We start from the raw sequence: 21,619 nt of genomic DNA on the forward strand, positions 1-21,619 counted from the left end.
TGACCAAGCCTTTTTACACCTTAACACAATCATGACGAAATCCATCGTCAATTAACAAGATTGAACAATATTTCCTTGTCAGCAATGCTCGGTGTTGATATGGACTAAGCAACAAACTAAGCAACAACTTTTCCTTTACTTTATACCTTTCACTCTATCATTCCACCATGTTGTCTCTTTCTCTCTAACCTTTCCTGATGTTCTGCCACATGTTCTCTCCGCACATCTTACACTCTTAAAATTATTCCATTCCTGTTTACTATGACTAATATCTGTCCTTGGTATCAGTTTTTGTAATTCTTTCCTGATCTCTTAAAATAATCCCCAATCTTATGGTCAGTACGGTAAAACTGAATAAGACATAAATAACCAGAAATGGCATTCTCTCTAACCTTTGTATGTAATACTTCGAAACGACCAATAACATCGGTAATGAAAAATTGAATTTTAGACGCCTTCCCCTAAATTACCATTTAAACCAGGGTGAATAAAATTATTTATAGCGTGAGACTGTAGTTCCTTACATATCGATTTTCATTAAATTCTGTTCATCTATTTTCTCGTTGCTCAGCATTAGCATCGTTCATCTATTTAGCAACAAAAATCAAAATTCATGAATATTTTTGTAATCATAGCTGGTACGGTAAAAATGTCATCATCATCATCATCATTTCCCTTTATCCAGCTGTAGCCGGGTAGGGGCAAATATGGTTCCTCTCCACTTTCTTCGGTCTTTCCACCACTCCTCCTCCAACACTGTGTCCCAGTCCAGGTTTCTTTATATAATGCTGCGTTGGATGGTATCCTTCCATCTCAAACGTGGTCGTCCACGGCCTCTCCTTCCTTGGATTTGCATTTCCATCACCTTTTTTGGCACTCTTTCGTCGCTCATTCGCTTTATGTGCCCAAACCATCTTAGTCGGCTCTTCTCAAATCTATCATTAATTTTTTCCACTCCAATTTCTTCCTGGATTTTCTTATTCCTTATTTTGTCTCTTCTACTCTCCTGTATTATACTCCTCAAGAACTTCATTTAGGCTGCCTGTATTCGACTCATCCTTCTTTGTCATTGTCCAAGTTTCAGCCCCGTAAGTAGTTATGGGTACGTAATACATCTTGTACATAGTTTCCTTTGCTTCCATTGGCACATCTTTGTCCCATAACATGTTTCTTACACTATGATAGAAACAGCTTCCAGCTTGAATCCTCTTACTAATATCAGCACCCAGTCGAGCATTCTCCATTAATTCATTCCCCAGGTATTTAAACGTTTCCACTACTTCCAGGGGCTTGTCTGCAAGACTAATCTGACCTTTCCCTTCTTTCTCCCCTCTAGTCATAACAAGAGTTTTACTCTTTTCTACACTTATTTTCAATCCACATTCTTCGATCATCCCATTCACCGCATTCAACTGTTCTTGAACCTTCCTGTCGTCTTCTCCCCAAATCACAATATCATCTGCAAATAACATCATGTTCATTTCTCTTCCTCCATATGCTGCTTTTGCTGTTCTCATGATGTCATCCATTACTATTGTAAACAGGACTGGTGATAGAACACTTCCCTGTCTCAGCCCACTAGTTATTTTCAACCAACTTGTCCTGCCAACTTGTGTTTGCACACAACTATAACATTCCTTATACAATGCCATGATGATTTTTATTAATCCCTGTCCAATTCCTTTTTGCACCAGACTGTCCCAAACTTTCGTCCTGGGGAAACTGTCATATGCCTTTTCAATGTCAATGAATGTCATCACCATATCATTCCCATACTCCCAATGCTTTCCATTAGTTGTCTCATAATGAAAATGGGCTCTATTGTTGACCTTCCACTTCTGAAACCAAACTGATTTTCCAGTATCTGATTCTCAACCCTCAACCTTATTCTATTTTCCAGTATCCTTTCCATTATCTTAGCAACATGGGATATTAGAGTAATTCCCCTGTAGTTCTTCAAAACTTTCTTATCACCTTTCTTGAAAATTGGGATGATTATTCCTTTTTGCCAATCCTCAGGGACCTCCTTATTCTCCCAGACATTCCTGAGAACCCGATATGTCCACTCCAGGCCTACAGCTCCAGCTGCCTTTATCATCTCCACTGAAATTTCATCTATTCCAGCAGTTTTTCCATTTTCTTCATCTTTCTTACTGCCATTTCAATTTCATTCACTGTAATTTCTTTATCCATTTCATCATCATCTGATTGCCTTTCCTGGTCGTCCATTGAATGACTGTCATCTGTTCTTATGTTCAGCAGCTTCTGAAAATACTCTCTCCATCTATTTCTTATTTCTTCTGGCTTTGTTAAAATTATGCCACCTTCATCCTTCACAAATCTGGAGTTTACTTGGTCTCTCTTTTTGTTTCTTAAGATACCATACAGTAATTTCTTGCTGCCCTGCGTATCATCTCTCAATTTCTGTGTGAATAGGGCCCAGCTTTTCTTCTTCCTCCACTACTTTCTTGGCCAAATTCTTTGCCTCCACATATTTTCTTCTACTTTCTTCAGTCTTAGATGTTTTCCATGCTTTCCATGCCATTGTCTTTTCCTTCACTTTAATCTTTACCCTATCATTCCACCAGTGTGTTTCTTTGTCTTTCACATTTCCTGATGTTCTACCACACACCTTTTCTGCACATCCAACCAGTGCTTCCTTAAATCTTTTCCATTCCTCTTCAACATTCCCCACCTCTGTCCTGGGTACCAAGGGTATTATTTCCCTTTGAAATTCTTCTTGTATGCTTTTCTCTTTCAACTTCCATACTTTAATTCTTTTCTTTCTTCTTAACCCCTCAGCGTCGCAGCCGTTTAAAGAGTTTCCTATCCCGCGGCCGGATGAGATTTCAACTACGCGCGACTGAAATACATTGATTCACTTAAAGCGTTACTACTAGTATAAGAGTGGCCCGATATTCACGAAATTTGGAATTCCTTATGGTAGAACTATGTATATGAAGATAATTACATAATTGTTTCACATTTCCTTAGTAATTTAGTTCCGTGTGATAGAGTTCGAAGCACTCTTCGAGACAGAGACCCAAGGCACACTCCTGGCAGCAGTACACCGATGTCTTCTTTTCACCGTGTTTTGAACACGCGATACAACGTCTCTGAGGTTTGGATTTCTCACTCTTGGGTGCTAATTTCCTGATAAAGCGTATTTCCTGCAACCTTGGAACTGTATTATCTGATGCGCGCCGGCCTTGAATATTTCGTTTCCCGCCCGAGAAGCGTATTTTGTACTACGTAAACAAACCTTCCATCAGCTGAAACTGATAAGATAACTGCTTAATGTTTGTCCCTGTGACTTGTCTAAATATTATTGGAGAATCTAGGAATCATAATTCACTGTTGAAAGCTTCCCTTTGACCTGTATGCGTATCTATAACCTCCTACACGAAATTTCCAAGTACTGGTTCCTCCTCATCGTCACTCTCATCATTTACGACTGCTACATCATCTATTTCATTATCACTACTGCTAATACTGCCACTACTACTTCCGACTAAACATTCATTTGAATTATACAATATTTCAAGCACGCTACACTCAGCAGGAGCTAGCCATTGAGCGCGGTGCGTCACACAAGCTGATGAAGCTGCAGCGGGACCGAAAGCGGCAGGACGAAACTGAATGAGGGGAATAACATTTATGACGAATCAAAACAACTCGATACATATTTCAGATTAAAAGGTCGATACATCGTCTTTCAAACGAAATATATACCATGCACAACTGCTTCTCGTGTCGTATGACAGAAAGCAGCACTAACTGATGCCTATACAGAGTACTCGTAGAGAGAGTTACGAAAAGACTACAAGCTGAGAAATAAAGACAAATATAATAAATAAATCGCACTCTTAATACAAAATTAGAGCAAAGAACATCACACGAAATGACAAACTTCTCAGATCATCATTTCTTTATTTTATTCTGTGGGAAAGAATGAAGCAAACGGACTATTAAAAAAGCAGGGATTGGTGCTCAGACATAACTGACATATAATTATCCTTGCAAAAGCAGCTACACTTTAACAATTTTCAATACTTATTTAGAACACTGATAAACCCGAAAATGTCTTCTTGGAAACAAAACAATTTGCATATCCATAACACCAAAACTCTTCGCGCTATAGCCGTAAATGCGAAACCATGTATGGGTCTATACCACGTATAGAGGTCGGCGGCTACGGAAGAAAAGAGGGTCTATACCACGTATAGAGGTCGGCGCTGAGGGGTTAACTGGGGTTTTTCAATCTTTCCAACTTTCAATTTTCCTATCACAACTCTATGATCTCCACCAAAGGCTTCTTCAGGCATGGCTGTTACATCTACAAGGTTCTTCCGGTGTTCCTTCTCTATGATTATATAATCAATCATGGTCTTTGTTCGTCTGTCTCCCCAACCATACCTTGTAATCTTCTGGCTGTTCTTCTTCCTCAACCAGGCGTTTCCAACAATCATTTGATTCCTCATGCAAAAATCCACCAACAACTCGCCTTCTGGATTTACATTTCCATATCCAAAGGGCCCTACAACATCTTCCTTTCCTTGTCTTTCCATTCCAACTTGTGCATTTAGATCTCCCATCAATAGTACTTCCTTATCTTCTATCTGTCCCTCCACTTCCTCTAAGAAGTCCTCTAGATGTTCATCTATGCAACCAGTTTGTGGGGCATACAACTGAAATAGATCTTTCACGCCATTTTCAAACTGGAATCTCATCATCATCATCATCCTATTGCTGACGTACTTTGTATATTCCACATATTCTTGGATTTCAATTCTAAGTATGATGGCCACTCCATTTTTTGCTTCAGGTCCTCCGCTGTAATACAGCCTGTATCCTTCTCTCAGAGGGATCTCCCCTGTACCCCTCTTCTTGGTCTCGCACAGTCCAAGTATGGCTCTATCTTTTTCTATCATTAAGTCAACCAGTTCTTCTGCCTTTCCCGTCAGTGTCAGTATGTTTACGGTTGCAATTTTGATGTAGTTTGGTGCTGGTTGCCCACTTTTCACAGTTCCCACAGCACCTGAAAAGCTGCGCGTCGCTTTTAGCAGGGGATGCCCTAACCTTTTCCGAGGCACCATATCTGCTTTGTCCATATAGGCTATTGTTACGATGGGCTCGCCACACCCAAAGGCATTTTATACCTACTGCCAGGTTCAAAATTAGGCCGCCCCTAACATGGAGACAGGCGCCTTTTGTAGCCGCTCCTCTGGAGTACAGACGCTACGGGTATGGGTTCATACCCCGTAAATAGGATTGTCCTCCTTTTTAATCTTCACTACTCCTGCTAAAACTTTATTTACTGCAACTTTAATTTTAGGGACACTCATTGCCACTACATCAACTTCCTGATTGGGGGTTTGAATAGGATTAGAAATCAATCTCCTATCTTTTATCCCCCTAATAACTGATACAAAAAACCTAATATCAACATGCCCCTTCCGCCATCTCCGCCATACCGAAGTCCACCTTATCCGCCGTAGATGCCGTTGAGGTCTTCACTCGTAACCCTAAGCTGGGACCCATACCAGATGTTACACACCGGGTCAGTGTGCTCTGGGACTCACATAGGCAGGGGGCCACTCCCTGGGTAGGGCTGCCTCCGAAGAGGGTCGAAAATTAAATTCTCTAAAACTTCAGTTACGCAGTGTCAATAGGACCATTAATAACAAATATTTGAGAATTCAATTTTAGGTCTTCCCCTAAACTACCATTTCACTCAGCGTGAATAAGATTATTTATGGCCTAGATTGTACTGACTTATTCCCCGACTTTACATACTTATTTTCATTCAATTCTCTTCAGGTGTTTTCTTGTGATGCGCGTACGTAGAGACAGGCACAAGTGCATTTCATTGTTACTGTGGATACGACTGATACAGAAATACCATTCTTTTTAAATTCTTAGCAATGTACAGACAAAACTCTTACTTTATGTATACAGATGTTGAAGCCATCATTAAAAACACATACAGAATGCATGACATAATTAATGTTTTGACATTTACTCTAATTATCTGTATGTGTAGACGTATAGCTAGTTGAATTAAGTCCAAAGCTCCAACCTCCAATAAATAAATAAATAAATAATTTTGTGGCCTAAAACATGTTTCTCTGGAGAGAATATCATGAAAAAATAATTAACATGATCTGCCGGTAAATAATCACCAGATTAAAATTCACTCATTAAATCTGCCATTACAGTGCGAGCAAATGGAGACGTCTACTACCCAAACACCTAAACGCAAAGAATACAACTATATCGAATTATTATTTGCTAATATATCTATCTGTAATGCAAAAAAAATCAAAGCACGCAGCAGGACTTCATTCAGTCTAATAGCATTAGATTGCCTTAAAATGACAACCTCACTACACTGAATGAGAAGCATTAGCGATTGTTGTCTGTTATCGCAATAAACACACAAAAACTTCAAGGCAATGAGTAGAACTTGGTTCAGTCTTATGCCAATTAATGACAATGTTATTATGAGCAACAAAATGACAATCTCTCCTCGTTGAACGAGAGGCATTTTCTCGAGAAAGAACCAAGCATTACAAGTAATGAAAATATTTGTTTATTTGTATATAAATTTTAAACCGTCTTCGAATTTAACATCAAATAAGACTTTAAGTACCATTATTGTCAATACTGTACATATGACGGGCTTGTTTTGAGTGAAAATTCACCAATGTGTCCACTAGTGTAACATTTTAAAATCTATTTGATCTTTTGTTAATGGTGGGATCTTGTAAATGTTTTTTAATGTGTTCACTCATGCAACATATTTTTATAAATTCCAACCAGACGTCTGGTAGAATTTTGAGGTATTTGATATGACTGATAATGCCCCACAGAAGGGGCGAAACATGTCTCAACTATTTTTAACGATGTTTAACTAATATATTAACATCTTGTACTGTATTGAATAGGTTGAGTTAAAATAAATTTCTTATATTATTATAAATTAAGAACCAAGCATACAAAAATTCCATCTCAACCGAATCATATCTCTACCACAGAAACAGCTACAACATAGCATCCGAGATCACCATTTGAAGATGTCATTACTCAAACTCAGCGGAAGGCTTTCTATCTCATGGTTGTATGCCCAAAACTTGACCCGTTTTTCTACGGGGTCCAGTATGAAGCGAGATGAATCGTCACAGCGAGTTTTTACACCCGGATGCTCTTCCTGACGTCAACCTCAACAGAGGAGTTCATGAGATGAAATGAATGACGTGATATAAGATAGTAGAAAGGGAGAGGGTGAGGCCTGGTGCTGAGCACATAAGCTACTCCTGTAGGATAGTGCCAAGGGGTCTGTTCAAGGCTTTACGTCTCCACCCGAAGGACGAATCACCATCAACAGCGCCATATGCCTTCACTCTATATGAACACTGCGGAGAGGTTGAAATTTAAACAAGGCTTTTGGCAACCAGTCTAGTGATTAGAAATTGTACACCACCATATGGCTTGTCATATTTCAAGTTATATGTATTTAATTGTTTTAACATTGAACACAACAAAAGTTTTTGTAAGAAGTCAGGTCAATTTGTGTAAATAATGTATTTATATTTATATCTTTTGCATTTCTCAAAAATGTCCTTAAAAAGTCATTGGGTTCTTCTATTTCTTTCAATTTCTGAATTTTGAGATTTGTAATCTACCACGTGATTTTATGGCTGATGAATTCTCAAATAGAGACGAAACATGTCCCTAAATATATTTAATATGTTTTTTAATTAAATAGTTCACTTGCAAAGTGATGTGTATTGATTGGGTGGACCATTGTTTTTTACATACCACTTAGTCGAGCAGCTCGTCTTCTTTCTTCCAATTCTTCCCAGCCCAAACTTTGCAACATTTTTGTAATGCTACTCTTTTGTCGGAAATCAACCAGAACAAATCAAGCTGCTTTTCTTTGGATTTTTTCCAGTTCTTGAATCAAGTAATCCTGGTGAGGGTCCCATACACTGGAACCATACTCTAGTTGGGGTCTTACCAGAGACTTATGTCCTCTCCTATACATCCTTACTACAACCCCTAAACACCCCCGCGTTTCTTGGAACACATCTTGTGTTCCTGTCTCAAACTGTATCCTTGCTATGAACTTTCTGTCATTGATCTTCTTTACCTCCTCCACATATTCCAGGACAGCCTCCTTTCTAATGATCATTCCTACTCCATCCTGTCCTCCACTGTAAAACAACCTGTACCCTTCCTTCAGTTTTTTTCCCCTCTTGCTCTCCATTTTATTTCACTAAGACAAAGGATGGCTATATCATTTCTCCTTCATGAACTCTATCAGCTCTTTGGTCTTGTCTCTCCAGGTTAGGATGTTGACTGTCCCGATTCAGATATATTGTGATACTGGTTACCCACTTCTCACAGCTCCCCCAGTACCTGAAGAACTGTGCTTCGCCTGCAGGGGATGCCCTAGTATTTTCCAAGGCCGTACCAAATTTGCATTCATTTTTAGGCAGTTATTACTACGGGTGTGCCACTCCCAAAGGCAGTTTAGAGCTGTTGCTAGCAAGTGATGAGGTCGCTCCAAACATAGAGTACAGACGCCTTCTGCAGCCACCCCCAACCTGGGAGCAGATGCTGCTTGATGGGTTCCAGTGTCATTTCTTATACTGAGGGGACCATCACCCCACCTAAGAGAACTCATCTTTCCGAAGTCGTTGGTTCCCATAGAGGGTCAAGTTATTCTCGCTGCCAGACAATTGGTGCAAAGTCACTCAGTGGCTGTGTGATCTACTCTATTACCATAGGGGACTGGACTGGCTAGATGGTATGAAGGTGACTTTTGCACAGAAAATTCTGTAAAATCAGCATCAACATGCAGCAATGGTCTTGTAACAAACACAGTGCTTATATTTGACCTTAATGTTCATAATATTTCTAGTTCAGAAAAATCATGCAAATTAAAGTTTGAGTAAAATAATGCACTAACAGTTGTCTTTAAGATTAATTTACATTTTTTAAATTTTATTTTACGTACCATAGACACTGCTTCTGCAACAGCTGTTAAGACATCTGGCCTCAGTGAGTGAATAAGGAGCTTCTGTTCCGTTAATGCTAGAAGAAGAACCCATAAGCAATTGTCTGGACCAAGGTTCAACAGAAGATCTCGAAATCCAGCACCACTGAAAGAAGCAATCATTCATGACAGAGCTACAAAATTATTTGAGACATAAACATTAAATATAGATGGAGTATAAACCCAACTAACCTTCGAGGAAGAGGTAGGTCCTCTGGTTGTGTCAGAATAACGCGTTCCACAGAAGACAACTGGATTAAGATTCTAGGTCTCTGAGGAGATGGGAATGGAATATCATCCAAAAAGTGAGAGATATATCTGAAATACAATTCATTTTAGAAAATATAGTCTCGAATTATTAACCAAGAAAGAAAGAAACGTATTTAAAATTACTCAAATACAATAAATACAAATTCCACTTCTCTTGATGTTCTCTATAAATGCTAAGAAAGCACAGAAATGTGTCCAAATGAATAGCACTGAAAATAAAAACAAGACAATCTGTGCACAGGCCATGAACATCCCTGGAGAAGTGGAAGGTACAGAGTTCCATTACTCAAAATCTTGGTACCACGTGGGACAGGCCTGAAGTCTCTGCCTTCAGAAATTAACCAGGTCAATTCAGGTGAAGATTGAGTGAACCCTAAGACCAGGCGCCTCTCTAGAAATGGAAGTTATGTTTCTAAATTTTTTGGACTTCCTGGTGTCCTTACTGGAGAACTGAGCATGCCTATACTGTCTTGGCAAAGCAGCCCCCACTGAAAATAGGTACTGAGCGCGCTCTCTCTCTCTCTCTCTCTCTCCCCCCCTCTTTTTTTATATAGGGTATAGTGACATGTGACAGGTAGCTGGAAAGGTTTAGCCGCTCTGAACGATCTTTAACCAGGTGCGAAATCTCAAAAATTTACTTTCCAATAAGTGGCCTTATTTGATCGATCCATCTTATAGGTGCTCACACAAGGTCTCCCACCTGGTACCTTCCCTGGTACTGAGCTTTAATACATGTAAACACCATACCAACTTGGGCCCAATGCTGGGAGCTTTTCAAGATTCTGTGAATGAACTAAGTGCCTATAAAATCTTCTATTTACAACCAGCTCTGTGAACCGAATTTAACTTCCACCATCTTGGTCTCCCCCTGCTTCTCTTACCCGCCATAGTCAAGCTCGTTACTCTCTAAGATAACCTATTCTTCTCCATTTGCCTCACATGACCCACTATCCAGTAAAATATTGCTATGCACAAATTTCATTTTGAGGAAGTAATCTAAATTGGCAAACAATGAATAAATCAGTGAAGAAAGAAACTAAGTCACGTTTTCTCATTTTTCATAAGAAAGAAAAACCATACTGTTATGCTGTCCATGAAAGTACCTTCCTCTCATCTTGCCATTGAAATAATGCAGGCTCAGAATAAATTTCTTTCCTGGGGTCTGTTCCATGAACAAACTTTGCAACTTTTCACTTTGTACTCTTCAGTTTAGATTTTGTTCCACCATCACATTTCAGATATGTTTTGAAAAGTGAAAAGTCATAAATTTTTTCACTTTTCAAGCCTGTCATGTTCCTCCATTGGTACAGAAATGCAAAGTGCAAAGAAATGAAGTGAAAAGTTTTCAGAAATCTTGCAAATTGACAATTCCCTTTTCATCTGTTAATTATGAAGTAACTACACTAGTTAACGGCGTAGAATTTGGTTTAGTGATATAACATGTTAAGACAACAGCTTTTGTTATCATCAAGAGTGGATAGTGATGAAGAATCCAACAAGAGAATGTACAAAAACAGGATTAATTTTCATAACCTCACTTTGAAGAAATTTTGCAAGTGTTTTAGTGTTACCCCAATACAAGCTGACTACAGTATATTCTTGAAATGATTGGTCATTTATTGAAACCTTTTTTACAAGTTGTTTTATGTCGCACTGACACAGGTAGGTCTTATGGCGACGATGGGACAGGAAAGGGCTAGAAGTGGGAAGGAAGCGGCCGTGGCCTTGATTAAAGTACAGCCCCAGAAAATAGGAAACCATCATCATCATCAATGGCCCACTCCAGTTTCTAATTCTTTCATTAATTTTCCTTCACCTACTTTTTAATGATAGTGAGGTATTGATCTATAGATGACCTGCTCCTTTCATGTGAGAGCTCATAGCTGAAAATATGTTGTGTTTGGAGACATATAATGTTCTTATTATAGATTATTACGAATGGTTTATTTTTAAATGTGGTAACAAGTAGTGAGTTAAAAGTTCAAAATGAATACGTAAATTGCTGCGTTGAAATGAAATCTGGTAAATACGGTGCCTTGCCTTTGCTGGCAGGACGTAGTGTTTACGGTGCACTATGTCTTCTGGAATGGGCTAGAGCAATATTGTTACTTTCATTGATCTGTCTCAGCTTTATCCTTGGCTTTGACAAGATGAAAGTGACTGAGGTATGAGTGATGCTAGTAATGCCATTCCTTATGCAGCCAGTCCCTGCTATCAACGGTGTGAAAATGTTGCTCATAGGGTCAGTTGGTGCATGCATTTCAGTGGGCTTGGCAGACTGATATGTAATAGCAACTTCTGGCTCAGTGAGGAAAGCAACGGGAAACTACCTCACTCCTCATTTCCCTAGTACACCTCTTCAGTGATGCCTAGGCCATTTATGACAGCTGATGGCGGAGCTGTTGAGGATCCAACCAGCCTTCGGGCTGAGGACTAAACATACATACATTCTGGAGATGGCGTAACGAGCTTATCATAGCTTAATATTTAGGATACAAGTCACTCTTAGTGATGGTTAAATTAAAATCCAAACTTGTTTGTCTGTTGAAATTCTTAATCTTCTGTAAAAAGATACGATGGCAAACCTCTAAAAGCACTTAGGAGTGAGGACAAGTACTTGTCAGAAACGTGGCTGTACTTATATTAGCAAGCAGACGTGGTTGTAGCTTCATACATTAAAAATCGAAAGGAAAATGTGCGAGGTTGAGTAGAGTTTGTGGTGTTACGTCTGAAACAAGAGGAGAGTGAAATGTTAAGGAATGAAATTAGAGGAGGAGAGAATGAAGAAAAAATGGGGTGCGAAATTACTTACCCCTTCAACAGTTGTGATGTTAATATGGTTAAAGATGAGATGAGTTGAAGAAAATATGTTGTGTGTAATTTCATTTATCTTTTCGACTGTTGCAATGTTAATTAGTTGCCATGGTAGCATTTGAATGACGACATTTTAGCTTCTAGTGTTATATCAATGTGAGATTGGCCGGGGAGGGTGTGGAGATTGGGAGGGTTGGGCAGGGCATTAAGTTTATGTGCTATTGGATGCGGTTGGCTATGGGGGCGGATGGGGAGGGAGTTGTGTTTCTTAAAAGTGGGAGGGGTCCTGGAAGATGATAATTTTAGATTGTTTATTATGTTATTATGTTTATGGTTTAGTGATTGCAACAACTTTGGTAAAATGTCGTATAATGGGTTTTTTACTCCAATAATATTGTTAAGGTTTAAATTTTTGTTGTTATATTGGTCTAAAAATATATAGATGTTTTCTAATTCGTTTATTAATTTCCCTTTACCTACTTTTTTAATGAAAAGCTGCTGAATGGAGATACAGAAAACATAACAACGGACAGAGGAGAGCCAAATCGAGGAACCACAACTGAACCACCAGTTACATGGCTTGAGGTTGAAAATGCACTCAAGAGCATGAAGAAAGGAAAGGCAGTGGGCATAGATGAACTAAGTGCAGATATGCTGAAAGCAGCAGGAATTCCAGGAATTCAATGGCTCTACAGACTGCTTAACAAGATATGGGAGGAAAATACTATTCCTGAGGACTGGAAGATGGGCATCATTGTACCTCTGTTCAAGAAAGGAAGCCGATGAAAATGTACTAATTATTGTGGTATCACACTACTGTCCCCGTCAAATTTGGTCATTATTAGATCATTTACTACAGGTCAACATTGAAAATTTATTGTTCGCCAAGAGTTGGATTTTATCATTTGGAGAGCTGTGTTAGTGCAACAGACTGTTTTTTTCCAATTCAGAGGGAGCGAGTATTGATCCGTCTTCGATCGAGTGCAGGAGTAGATCACGTGACAGACTAGTTCCCCGAGTGAGGAGTGCGTGTGTGCCGAACAGCGGGCGAGCAAGCAACAAACTTTCTAGAATAGTCACAATTTATTTGATGTGTACTTTAAGGACAAATTTGTTGAAACTAAGGTCAAGTAAGACTAGATTAGAATTTAGTTTTCATTTAATGGTGATTTAGACGAAAGATTGTTTAGTTCACATATCAGCAAAGGCAAGCGATTTATTAATAAGTCTTCAATTAATTTACACGTGGTTATAATAAAAAATTTCAGTGGATTTATAATTAATTTTTCGAAGAATTTCTAAAACTTTAAATGCTGTGCATATAGAAATTAATCGTCCACAAACGACATAATTAACTTGTGAGCTAAGGAGGTAACAAGTAATAATGATAACAATTAAATAATAAATTTTGACAAGTGTGTCACGATTAGATTGAGAGTTTATCTAATGAAATACATCAATTTGTGAACATGATAGTGTGATTAACAGAAGTAAATGTGTCCCAAACAATTTAATGACAATTAATAATAACAATTAATTAATTGTGATTTCGAAGTAGACTCAGATTCAACAGTAGGGTCTCTAATGATTTCATTAGCAAGTGTTACCTACCTTAAGTAACGTAACTGATCACTAGTTAACAGTGACCACGTGTTAAAGTTCTGATGAATAAAAGGGAGAATTCAGTTTAATTTTGTTTCTGAAATAATAGGTGAGATAGCTGCCAGCTGATTTTTGTAAATACTGTTATGAATTATAGAAGGCTCAAGTTATATTTTCATTTAAAATTTTTAAAGGCAGTAAAGGCCTAACTGTTGTCTGCATCGACGGAGATCGTGTTATTTTTGCAAATTAAATACTGGAAGTCAAGATACCATGAAAGGATAAATGTATTCATATTCAGCAAGGATATTTTGTTTGTTTTAAATGAGTGTTTATGTGAATAAATGTCAGAATGTTGTTTTAAAAATTTCTTTTGTGTTTGGTCGTCACCCCTTTTCCCTTAAATGCCTCTAGAAAACAGAAAGCCATGAACGAACGGTCCCTCTTGGGATCTCTCACTCACTGGCTGGGCTTAGCTTGGCAATAAAGGGGGCACTACTGTCTCATGCCCTGAAAATAATGGAAAAAATAAGAGAAACCAGAATCAGAGATACTGTTGAACCAATTTTGGAAGAAGAACAGTATAGTTTCAGACCAGGAAGGTCAACTACAGACCTTATATTTGCAATTAGGATGCTAATGGAAAAATACTGGGAGAAGAATAAGCCTTTATTTCTAATATTTTTGGACACTGAGAAAGCATACAATAGTGTACCAAGGGAAAGAATTCGGCAATGCATGAAAAAACTTCAAGTGCAAGACAGCCTCATAGACAAAGTGAAAATGTTGTATAGTGGGAATAGAAGTTTATTCAAGTAGGATGTGGTTTGTCGGACTGGTTTGAAACAAAGAGACGAGTGCAGCAGGGCAGCTCATTGTCACCTCTTCTGTTTATTATTGTGATGGATGTAGTAATGAAATCTATTAAAAGGAAAGATATCAAGATATCAAAACCTTCACATTTCCAGATGATGTTGCGATCTGGAGTGACTCAGAAGAGGAATTGGGAGAGAGAATGCAAAGCTGGAATGAGGAATTTAAGAAATATGGTTTAAACATCAGCAAGACCAAGATGGTGGTGAAAGTGTGTGGGGAAGGAGGAGAACCAATAGTCATATTAAATGAAGCCCAACTGGACAGCGTTCCAGTTTTCAAATACTAGGGTAACATGCTATCAAATGACAACCTAGAAAAATATGAGGTGAACAATCGAATCAATAAGGCACACAATTTTACCACAAGGTAAGACACCTACTGTGGGATGAGCAAATACCCATGAAAACAAAAAAGACATTGTACAAGTCCTATTATACACCAATTCTCACATACAGTTTCGAAACCACAAACCTGACCAATAGAGATAATTCCAAACTTCAGGCAGCTGAAATGAAATTCCTACGCACTATGATCCAGAAAAGCAGGAAAGAAAAGGTTAGGAATGAGAAAATTAAAGAAGAAGTAGGAATAGATGATTCTCTCCTCAATAAGATTCAGATATCAAGACTGAAGTGGTTTGGTCACATGAAGAGGATGCCAATAAACAGAAATGCAAGGAAGGAATTTGACAGAAAAGTAGAAGGAAGACGACCCGTGGGAAGGCCACGAAGGAAATGGATAGATTTAGTTAAGAACGGTGTACTACTGAGAGGTCATGATTGGGGCAAGTTTGTAGAGGAAGAATGGTACAAGGACAGGATGAGATGGAAGAGGCTCATATACCACACCCGGGAAACTGGAGATGGTTTAGGATGAGGATGATGAGCGAGGTCTTGATCTCTAGAAGTGAAAAGATGACCTGTTTCTTTCATGTGAGAGCTCATAGCTGAAAATTTGTTGTGTTTGGAGGCATATAATGTTCTAAGTATCTAGTGTGAAAGCTGCGGCCAGCTTGCCCGATATCCGAGACGCCACATTGGGTCCACGCGAGTCTGTAAATGCCTGAACCTGAGCTGCAATCCTTTCACCACTGGAGAGAAGCTTTCTCATGTTTCCCACATAAAGAATAGGCGGAGGTGGTTTGTTTCACAAAGTAAGGTGCACGACGGCTGGAATGATATATTGAAGTGAAGAAACAAAAATGACCTAAAATGGACTTAGTTCCTTTCTCCACCAATTCAAATGACTAATTCACTTTTAAGTATTATTTAGAATGCATGCACTGGTTGTGTGATTTCAAATGTGTGCGATGTAAGTTACTGGTGAATAAATATGCTTGTGCAAAACAAAAAAAAAAGCAAAGTCATCTCCATGCAGGCCATTAAGGCCCTGGGTGGAGTGGAAGTTAAGGACTTCCACTAACCGTAACCTCGTCACTTGGTGAGGTAGAGTGGTTGGCTCTATGCCCCGATACTTTTGCCCCCAGGAATTAACCTGGTACTCATTTTTTGTGTAGGGTGTGTGAACCTCAGGGCAAGTGAGTGAAGTGCTTGTTCATGATAAAATATTAATAATAATGGTGTGTGCCAGTGCTGGTGCAGGTCTTTCGATTTGCTACCATATACGTAAAATTCTTTCAAGAATAAAGTTACTGTGTCCACCTATTCAATACAATTATATTTTGTAGTGATTAAATTCTACATTAACTATAAACACCAGTTAGGGACATGTTTCGCCCTAGTTTTGGGCATCTTCAGCCTAATACTAATCTTAAGGTCAAGTCTTAAATCTATTAACATTGGAACTTAATACTAAACTAAACTTAACTCAATACTAAATACAATGGTCTTATGCTTTTTACAAAAGTTGTGTTTTAGGTGATATTTACATAGTTTACAATATGTACATTAACTAAAAGTCAGAATTTAAAGTCAGAATTTGTGAACAAGGAAGCAAATAAATTATTTTATTTTATAATGACTTGAAAACGTCCAAAGTGTAGATTGGATTTCTCCTATTGTATGGATGAAAATTTATGCAAATGTGTACATATTGACTAGAGATTGATCACACGTGAATTGGGGCTTCTCCAACTGTATTGTTTACCGTATAGGCGACCTACGTGTCTGTGAGGATGGGACCCTGTCCTAGATGAAATCTAATGCTAAAAACGTAAACACCCAGCCCCCGAGCCATACGAATTAACTAATGAAAGTTAAAATCTCCGATCCAACCGGGAATTGAACCCAAGACCCTTTGAACCAAAGGCCAGCATGCTAGCCATTTAGCTATGGAGCCGGACATAACAATATTCATGCATGGACTGTAAAAGATAAATAATAGATAATCAAAATGTTTCAGGGATGATGTACAGTTAGATTTTTTAAAAGTTCAGAACACGCACAAACATCACTAGAAGTGTGGAATTATAGCATTAACATTTCTATTTATAGCAAAAATTATATTAAAACTAGCATTTTATAACACTAATTATTCAAAGAATTAGCATTTATTTGCTATAACCTGTTTTGCTATTTTATTAGACCTATTTGAGAGATAAATGAAATATTAGGCTTACATAAATGGAATACATTACCATAATCAACATAACAAAGTTCCAATAAATAACTAGATCTGTTCCAATAACATTGCCCAAAAACAAACAGAAGAGAGAAACAGATAAAGATCATGACACTGCAAAAGAATATGGTTAACAGCTACAATGCTAGAAGTATTGTTCATAGATGTTAATTAAAAGATAACATCACATGTTTCAACAGCTTTTTCCTTCAGTGCTTTCCAGTACCAGTATAACATTAAATGGACATTTGGTTCATGTTTAAATTTCATGACAAGCCACATTTACTGTAATTTAAAAATTAACCACTCAAATATTACAAATTACACACAGCACACGCCTTCATACTAGCATCTCCGTTCACCCCAAACAGAGAACGACCACCACTGTGAACTCTGTAGCGGTCAGCAGAAGAAAACGAAGATCAGTGTTATACATGCATAATTTGTGGTATATCAGCTGGTTTCATGATAAGGTTTCTAAAGATTCCAGGCATGTTGTATGGAAAGAGCAGAACAAAGTGAGAGATTTTTTTTTTAAATAAGTTTAAAAAATTACACATTCTTCAAAATTATTCGTATTTAACTAAAAATACAGTTTAGCGTAGTAATATCCATTAATAATAATAATAATAATAATAATCGTATGGCCTCAGCTACCGGGTGCAGACATTTCAATTTGACGCCATCTGGCTGTCTGCTCGTCAATTTCGACGTTCCGTTTTACTCTAGGCCCCCACTAGATGGCAGACCGAGTAAACCGAAACTCTCTTGGGCGTCTATGGCTGAGATTTAATTAATTTTGTCAGGTAAACACCAAATGTATCACCAGAGATCTTTTACATGCCGACATCGTACGACATGGAGTGTCGAATGGACTTTTTTCCGCCCTTCAAAAATCCGACTACCTCTGCCGGGTTTGAACCCGCTATCTTGGGATCCGAAGGCCGACACTCTACCGCTGATCCACAGAGGCAGCTGTAATATCCATTTATAGAAGTAAATGGAACTGGCCTTAAAGGTTGCAATAATGATGAAATGTGATGAAAAGTGAAAAGAGGCACAAAATTGTGTTCTTATTTTCATTGTTTTTTTCTTTTTGTTTCATGGTTGCAATATTTTCATGCCTCTTATCATAAAAAATTTCAAAATATTATTACAGACCTTTTATAAGTGAAAGAGAGAAAATAAATGGTTAAAGAAAGTAAAATTCAACTGACCTCTCAATAGGCACTGTGTGGGATCCTTCACATGACATTGCATATAAGAACATGAGGAACTTCTCAAAGGTGTCAAAGAAAGGCCAATGAGAGAGCAAGCATATACATTTATTTATATTGACCGTCTTTTCATTACTTGAAGAGTCATATTCCAGTTCCTTGCATTGTTCAGGTAAGAGTCTCTCCTTGTCAAACCTCTCATAAAATGTCACTGCAGAACCATATACCTGGAGAAATCATAAAGACAATTAATCACTCTAGACAAAGTTAAATTAGTACTGGTACATATGTTTAAAAATAGTTTTCAATATATTCAAGTACACTTATATGACTGCCATTTGCCACATAATAGAACACAGTAAGCCAAGTGTCCATACTTCTTAAAAGTGCTATGTTATTATCAGTTATAAATACAGAACATTTTCAACAAAGTTAGTAAAAGAGAATTTTGAAGAAGATTAAAAATATTCTTAATCATATTGCTATGCTTTTCCCTCTGATTTCATCACTAATTTTTCATACATGAACTGAAGACACCTAGACAAAGAATAATTTTGGTGCTTATAGCTAAAAAGTAGCAAACATTATTATACATTTACAACTTCTGGACTTACAATCATACTGCTGCAATTTTGAGTACTTGAAGCCATTCTACGGGCTTCTACAATACAGTATTAGAATACAATGATAATATTAGTTAATAACTTCATATTAACCCGTAAATGCCAGATTTTTTTTGCCCTCATGTTGTGTTTATGTTTGTAATTAAAATTTAAAGTGAGAATTTTCACTTTTGCATCACTCAGTCCCCCTACTTGCAAGAAACAACCACCTGCTAGGCAGTCCTGCAGTTAATAGATCCAATGCTTCCGTAATTGTTGTAGTACTGGAATCGTATTACTGGCATGCATTCGGTGCATTATATTTATAACAAAAAAAGGAGATGGTGGTGGTTATCATTATGTTGTTGGCTTTATATCCCACCAACTACTTTTACCGTTTTCGGAAACCCAGAGGTGTCAGAATTTAGCCCCGCAGGAGTTCTTTTGCTTTACAAAGGTGAAAAAATGAGAGTATCCTCCTAATTCAATACAATAAATATTCTGTCATTAGACGGAGTAAACAAATTCAAACATGTTTCGGCTCGTTTGAGCCATCTTCAGTGAAAAATGAGGGGAGATTTGAAATAATTTACATAATATTAGTTGAAAAAATGCTTAAAAACAATGAAGGAGCAAATGAAAAAACAAACAAAAGAGAGCCTAGACGGAAACAAAATTGGCACAAATATACAATATTTACATCAATATGCGGAGCAAAAAACAACTCACTGCGACAAAATTCAGTGAAAAGGTGTTAATTTAAAATAATAATTGAAACTAAAAACTGTGTTAACCTAAGAAAACAAAGGAATGAAAAAACAAATGATGCAGACGGAAATGAACAATAGTAGCACATGGTGAGGTTGTGGACCTCGTACTTTACAAAATATTGTTTAGTAACAATAACAAACAGGTTGAAATCACTGTCGAAAATCATCCTTGTAGAAACCCATCACATTAAATTGGTCATGAGGGGAGCGGGCAAACATTTTTGAGAAACCAAGCCTGATATGACGTGCAGGCGAAAAGTCTGTGACAAGGAAAAAACACCAATTAAATTTAAAGCTTTAGAAACAACAGCATTCTCAAAATCTTCTCAATCTAGCGGTCCCTTTCTTGATTATTGTTTCATAATGTTGGCTGGTTTCCACTAGATCACTTACAGTTTACTATGCATCTGTCTTCTGCCTAACACAGCTTCTCAATTTTATATCGCGGCCCTTCCGACCCTTTATAATATTTTTCCTTGTCACAGACTTTTCGCCTGCACGTCATATCAGGCTTGGTTTCTCAAAAATGTTTGCTCCCGCTCCCCTCGTGACCAATTTAATGTGATGAGTTTCTATAAGGATGATTTTCGACAGTGATTTCAACCTGTTTGTTATTGTTACTAAACAATATTTTGTAAAGTATGAGGTCCACAACCTCACCATGTGCTACTATTGTTCATTTCCGTCTGCATCATTTGTTTTTTCATTCCTTTGTTTTCTTAGGTTAACACAGTTTTTAGTTTCAATTATTATTTTAAATTAACACCTTTTCACTGAATTTTGTCGCAGTGAGTTGTTTTTTGCTCCGCATATTGATGTAAATATTGTATATTTGTGCCAATTTTGTTTCCGTCTAGGCTGTCTTTTGTTTGTTTTTTCATTTGCTCCTTCATTGTTTTTTTTAGCATTTTTTCAACTAATATTATGTAAATTATTTCAAATCTCCCCTCATTTTTCACTGAAGATGGCTCAAACGAGCCGAAACATGTTTGAATTTGTTTACTCCATCTAATGACGGAATATTTATTGTATTGAATTAGGAGGATACTCTCATTTTTCACCTTTGTAAAGTGAAAACCGTCAATACGGAATGATTCTAATATCTTGTAATGGAGTTATTTTGTGTGCCAGTAAATCTACGAACACAAGGCACAGGCTGACGTATTTAAGCCCCTTCAAATACCACTGGACTGAACCAGGATCGATCCTGCCAAATTGGGGTCAGAAGGTCAGCGCCTCAAACGTCTAAGCCACTCAGCCCGGAATCATCATCATCATCATCATCATCATTAAAATTTTGCAAGCACGGGGTACTGAATTAATGGTGTGGTAGTTTTCACACTTGTCAGCACCTGCTATTTTTTGGAACAGGTATAACAACATTCTGTCTACATCTTGATACATTCTGTATCATACAACTTACACAAAAATGGAATAACCTCCCCATGCTGGCTGCTCCTAAGGAAGCCAGTAATTCTAAGGGTATGTCATCAATTCCAGGTGGCTTGTTCCTATTTAGGTCTCTCAAGGCATTGTCAAATTTTGACCTCAAAACTGGGCTTCCCATTTCATTAGCATCAAAAATTTCTTCTTGTTCGAGAATCTTATCATCTACTGCTTTCCCTTGATACAATTGTTTGATATGTTCCTGCCATCTTTCTGCCTTGTCTTCTCTCCCTACAAGTGGTTTTCCATCTGAGGTCTTAATATCCATACACCTAGGCCCAGTTTCATCAACACATGTTAGTACTTAACAAGGTGTTAAATCAGTTTAACATACAATTTAAGAAAATTTGCATTTCATCAGTAACTTTTAACATTAACATA

General features: G+C 37.7%; 1 protein-coding gene across 6 annotated transcripts in view; it reads right to left on the minus strand.

The window, feature by feature from the left end:
- The window catches only part of Crag (DENN domain-containing protein Crag), a 579,187-nt gene that overhangs the window by 436,014 nt on the left and 121,554 nt on the right, over window positions 1-21,619 (minus strand). For all 6 annotated transcript variants that reach the window (XM_068225395.1, XM_068225392.1, XM_068225393.1 and 3 more), the window contains exons 7-9: window positions 18,421-18,647; window positions 9,254-9,379; window positions 9,023-9,167 (exon numbers count right to left, since the gene is read on the minus strand). In XM_068225395.1, coding sequence (XP_068081496.1) covers window positions 9,023-9,167; window positions 9,254-9,379; window positions 18,421-18,647 — 498 coding nt within the window. The remainder of the gene's footprint in view (window positions 1-9,022; window positions 9,168-9,253; window positions 9,380-18,420; window positions 18,648-21,619) is intronic.

The sequence above is a fragment of the Anabrus simplex genome, chromosome 1 (genome assembly GCF_040414725.1).
Source record: "Anabrus simplex isolate iqAnaSimp1 chromosome 1, ASM4041472v1, whole genome shotgun sequence".
Classification (NCBI taxonomy): Eukaryota; Metazoa; Arthropoda; class Insecta; order Orthoptera; family Tettigoniidae; genus Anabrus; species Anabrus simplex.